General features: G+C 40.1%; 1 protein-coding gene across 1 annotated transcript; it reads right to left on the bottom strand.

Annotated features, from left to right (window-relative positions):
• Window positions 1-4837: 4837 nt before the first annotated feature.
• LOC102004077 (protein transport protein Sec61 subunit beta-like) lies at window positions 4838-5197 on the bottom strand. Its single transcript, XM_013504569.1, is given in 2 exon segments — window positions 4838-4950; window positions 4953-5197. Coding segments are annotated over 2 exon segments (288 nt in total). The 5' UTR covers window positions 5128-5197.
• Between the last annotated feature and the right edge of the window lie 448 nt (window positions 5198-5645).

The following is a 5645-nucleotide window of genomic DNA, read 5'->3' as shown; positions in this document are numbered from 1 at the left end:
AAAGTCCACTTCCAGGTATGTCTCTGTTGTCACTGGTAGACAGTGTGTGGAGACAGAGTCCTGATCCATGTTGATTTATCCTAGCAAGCCAGCAGTAGCTTTTTGGTGGGGTAGTGGATAATCTCCGTGAGCCTGTACCTTCTGGCAGAGAGCAGACTTATTCAGCCTGCAGCCATCAGTGCACCTTCTATGGGCCTGAGCCCAGCTGGGAGGTGCTAGATGGAGCCAGCAGCCTCCCTGAATTCTGAGCTGGTTGGTTTATCTCTTAAGATTGCTCCTGGCCAGTCATTCTCTCCTGTGGGATGACTGAGCCCTCAGCACTCAGCACCAGCTAGTGCAGTCCTTCACGTCCGCTGCTCCCTTGCACTCCTCCCATCCGCTCCTGTGTCTCCCTGTGGAGGCCTCTGGGGTTGCCAGCAGTCACCATGTGTCTGCAGGTTTGAACTGCTCCTCTTGCACAGTGAGTCCTGTCTCAGGGAGAAGGCACACTGCTGGCTACCTCTTTCCTCTTCATTGAAGTTTCTGTCTTTATTCTCTCTCTTTGGCTTCATTTTGTACTTCAGATCCTTCCTAGGTCCAGGGGACCCACTTCCTTCTCTCTTGTCTTCCTCACGTTGTTATTGTCTGGATAGCAACACTCAGGCTTTTTGTCATCTTAGTGCCTCCTACCCTTTTCTAGTTTCTGAAGGTGGATGCTTAGGTCATTTATCTGGGTCCTTTCTTTTCTAACGTAAGCATGAATGCTATGATATACTGTATTTTCATTTTTGTGCAAAGTAATTTTCTAGTTTCCCTTAGATTTTTTCTCTTTGAACTCATGTGATACTTAGAAGTTTGCATCTGTCAGATTTTTTTTTTTTTTTTTGAGACAGGATCTTGCTGTGTTGTGCAGGCTGGCCTTGAACTCACAGTGATCCTCTTGCCTCAGCCTCTCAACTGCTATGGTTAAACGCGTGAGCCACCAAGTCTGGCTATTTTGTTATACCTTTCACAGTTTTTTTTGGGCAGTGCTGGAGATTGGAATCCAAGGCCTGGCACATGCTAGGCAAATACTCTACCACAGAGCTACATCCTCAACCTGAATATGTACTTTTTATAATTTCAAACCTTTTTAAAAGGTTTTAAGATTAGTTTTATGACCTTGTATTTGTTACTATTTATGTATTCTTGACATGAATGCGTATTTTTTCCATTGTTGAGTAGAGTGTTTTATAAACAATGTTTATTTCTATTTTGTTGATAATATTGTTCAGTTCTTATAAATTCTTGATAGTCTTCTTTCCGAAAGTTCTATTACTGAAACAGGAGTGTTGAAGCTTCCCAGTATGTATTTTGAAGTTCAAGTATTAGATGCATTCATATTTAAAATTAGAATTATGTGTTGGTGAATTGACTCTGTTGTCACTAAATAATAATGCTCTTTATTCCTGTTAAATTTTTTTGTTTTGAAGTTTGCTTTCTATGGCATTAACGTAGCCATGGTAACTTCATTTTGATTGGTGTCTTCATTGTATCTAATTTTTCCATAAAATGTTTGAGTTGATTTTTACATGGACAACATAGTATTGAGCCTTTAAAAATATAAATTTTGACACTATATTTTAATTGGTGTATTTAGATCATATATGTTTAATATAATTTTGGGTGTGTTTGTATATAAGCCCATTGTGTTACTTGGTTCTGGTGAGGTTTTAATTTCTATTTGTTAAATTTTCTGGTTGGTGGTACTTGGTATCTTCTGTTTGCTGATACGTTGTTTCAAAATTTGACTGTAATTGCTAATTTGAGCAGTTGGTAATAACTGCTTTAAAGTGTTCATGAGATAGTGCTAGCTTCTGTATCATTTTATCATGGGCCTATGTTGAATTTTTCTTTTTTTTTTTCTTCTTTTCTTGTTCTTTTTGTAGTTCAGCCTGGCCTTGAACTCACTGTGCAACCCAGGCTGGTCTTGAATTCCTGGTGATCTCTTGCCTCAGTTTCCTGATTGCTGGAATTACAGGTGTGCGCCACTATGGCCAGCTTGTATTTTTGCAGATTTGGAATGTTTGTAGTTCTTCATGTACCAAGTAATTTTGGATTACTTCCTGGACTTTCTGAATACTATGAGATTGTGGGTTTTAAAAACACAGAGAACATTGATATTTTTTGGCTTAGGTGGCCCTTGGCCTGAGTAGGTGTAGACTAGAAGTTTTAACTGCCCCTCTGTGGACTGTGGTCACGTCTGCTTAGTTTTCAGAGCCCTTGTAGTACCGTTCCGTATGTATGGTTTGTGCAGTACCGAGTAGTTAGCGCTTGGCCAATGGTCAGCTAGCTCAGTTCTCAAGGTGTTTGCTGTCCTGATTATACCAACCTGGGTCAGGTTCATCCATGGGCAGGCTGGTAGTGGGAGAGCCCAGGAGAGGACAGGCCATCTCTGTCTTTCAGCACGCAGGCTGAGGTGTGGGGCTGCACTGAGTTCAGGCCAGAGGATATTGTGGATGGAATAGTGAACTCATACACTTTGGCAGTTTGAATTCTGATGTCTGTTCCTGATCAACCTGCTGCTATAATGTTCAGGAAACACAAGTCCTTGCTCTGTGTATTATTTTAAAAATTGAACATATCAATAGGATACTATTTGTTTTTTTTTGGGGGGGGGATATACCTGTACATTATGTAAATGTTCAAATTGGGATAAGCATATGTCCTGAAACATTTTCTGTCTGTCTGCCCACCTGCCCACGCATCTGTCTGTCTTTCTGTCTTTTTGAGACAGTGTTTCTCTATGCAGTTCAGGCTGGCCTTGAACTGACAGTGATCCTCCTGAGTGCTGGGATTAACAGGTGTGCATCACCATACCTGGCCACATTTATTGTATTTATTGTTTCTTTGTAGTAAAAACATTCAAAATCCTTTTGTAAAAGCTTTAAAGAAGTACATAGTATATTATCTGTAGTCACCCTTTCTGTGTGATGAAACATCAGATCTTTTTTATTATTTGTACATATTTGCGATACATCATGCTCACATTCATCATAGGGAATTTGTACCTGTACATAATATATCTTAATTCTTTTTTCCTTGTTCACCTCCCCCCTTAACCATTCTTCCCTTCTGCATTTACAGAATCTTTGTTTACATTTTTTCTTTCCATTCCTTTTAAATCCCTTTTCTCTTCCTTTTGTCCCATTCCCACCTCTTTTGTTCTCCTCATCTGAACATATTCTCCCTACTTGTCAGTGTCTTATCTTCCATTTTGCTCATTTACCCTTAGAGTTATGGTCTCAAGAGGCATCAATTTACATACGAATGACTTACGTTTATCCTTCTTTATGGCAGAGTAGTATTCCATTATAGATAAATACCACATTTTCTTTATCCATTTATCTATTGAAGGACACATGGGCTGTTTCCAGGACTTAGCTCTTTTAAATTGTGCTGCTATAAATATGAGTATTCGTGTATCATTGCATTGTGATGCTTTCAGGAAGATGCCTGGAAGGGGAATAACTGAGTCAAATGGAACCTCTAGTTTTAGTTTTTTGAGGAATCTACACACTGATTTCTATAGTGGTTGTACTAGTTTACACTCACCAACAATGGGGAAGTGTTCCTTTTTCACCACAGCTTTGCCACCATTTATTATTGGTTGATTTCTTGATGATAGCTATTCTTTGTAGAATGAGATGGAATCTCAGTGTTTTTTTAAATTAACATCTCTTGAATGACCAGTGTAGTTGAACATTTTTTCATATATTTATTTTCCGTTTGTATGTCTTGATCTGAGAGAAGTCTGTTTAATTTATTTTTTTATTTTTTGTCTTTTTGAGACACAGTCTTGCTATGCAGTTCAGGCTGGCCTTGAGCTCACTTTGTAGCACAGGCTGGTCTTGAACTTACAGTGATCCTCCTGCCTCAGCCTCCCGAATGCTGGGATTACAGGTGTGCACCCCCACACCCAGTTGTTTGTCTTTCATGATGACTATTATTTTCAGCATCTAGGCCAATCTGTAGAATGTCCCATAATGTGTACTTTTATTTCCACAGGTTTAGATTCAGGTTGGATAGTTGTGGGAAATACTGCAAAGTTGATCTTGTGTGTGTCCTTCTTGGGGAATGATTTGTTTTGTTTTTGCTTTTTTTTTTTCTAATTTTCAAAACAATTTTATTTAATAAATCCAATTTATCAAATGAATTCTTTCTAAATAGGTTGAGAGTAAAAGATAAATGGATAGAAAGCCATGTATGCACTCAGAGAGCAGAAGAAAGAAGAGGCAAAACATTATATATGGTTTTAGAGACAAAGCAGAATGAGCACACATTCCATCTAAGATTTCTGATTTCTGATTTCTGATTTCTTTGACTGTTCTCCTGGGTACTGGCTGCCTCCAAACAGAGATCTGCCTGACAGAAGTCACAGGCATTCTCCTTAAAAGCCACAAAATACCCAAAATGACAGTCGTCGGGACAGAAATACCTTGAAAAAAACAAGCCAAGGCCAATTACAGGATCTTGGATTTGAATGACTGCACGGTTGCATGAGTAACTGTCAATCCAAAAAAAGAGCACAATCTCCACAAGAAAAACTTTCTACGGATTTACTTGCAGGCCTCAAGTCAGAGAGACCAGGGCGCTAGTAGGGGAGCACCAGCAATCAGACTCAGTATAAATGAATTCGAAAGTTTATTAGTTACAGAAAAAAACCAGATTCTTCAAAATCAATTCTTGTTTAAGTTCCCTGTAAAATAAGCTTACAGAAAATTTCTTTCTCATGAAGAGAAAATTCACTGTACTTTTGGTCCAAGATATGTTGGGTTTTTTTCCTTCTTCTTCGGATGACAGATGGATGTAGCCGAATCTACGAATGAGTGTGCTTGCCCCAGATGTGCAACATAAATGCAGAAACGATGAACAGAAGACTCATAACCAGTACTGGAACAGGGCCAACTTTAAGCCTGGGTGAATCTTCGTGTAAAATCGCCACATCCCCCCAGTGCCTGTTGAGGTTGTGTGGCCTGTGCTCCTTGTTCCACAGCTGGCATTGTTCCGCTGCCGGACCATGGATCCCGCCATCCGAGCGGCAACTGCTTTGCTGGGAGAACACCCCGAGGAGCCCACGTTAGTGCCACTGGGAGTCGGATGGTGCATGCTGGAGGATGGAGAAACACAAGGCGCTAGACAGGACCACAGAAAGATCGCTCAGCGAGAGCTTGTTTTGTTTTTTTGTTTTGAGACAGGTCTCCCTATGTAGGGTGGGCCTCAAACTTGCAGCAATCCTCCTGCCTCATCCTCCCAAGAACTGGGATTGGTACAGTAAAATAGAAACTCCCAACCTGAACGATATCTGGAATGAGTTCATATTCTCTAAAATCAAAGAATGAATTTTAGGAACAGCAGAGGTTAAGAGAAGAATATATTTATTGAGGGAAAGAAAACTTCTGTTCAAGAGAGGGACAGAAGGGAGTCCCAAGTGGGTTGCCCCGTGTCTGTTCATTTTAGATGCCCATTTTTGGATTGGATCTTTGAATTTGGGGTGGGGGGTATTCTGATGTTTTTGAGTTCTTTGTATCTTCTAGATATGTCCTTTGAGAAGTAGCTGCTAAAATTTTTTCCCCATTCTTTGAGCTGTCTCTTCAGTCTGCTGATGGTTTCTTCCTCCCTCCCCC

Source organism: Chinchilla lanigera, unplaced genomic scaffold (genome assembly GCF_000276665.1).
Source record: "Chinchilla lanigera isolate Chin_1 unplaced genomic scaffold, ChiLan1.0 scaffold00090, whole genome shotgun sequence".
Lineage (NCBI taxonomy): Eukaryota > Metazoa > Chordata > Mammalia > Rodentia > Chinchillidae > Chinchilla > Chinchilla lanigera.
This window is presented reverse-complemented; position numbering and strand designations above follow the sequence as displayed.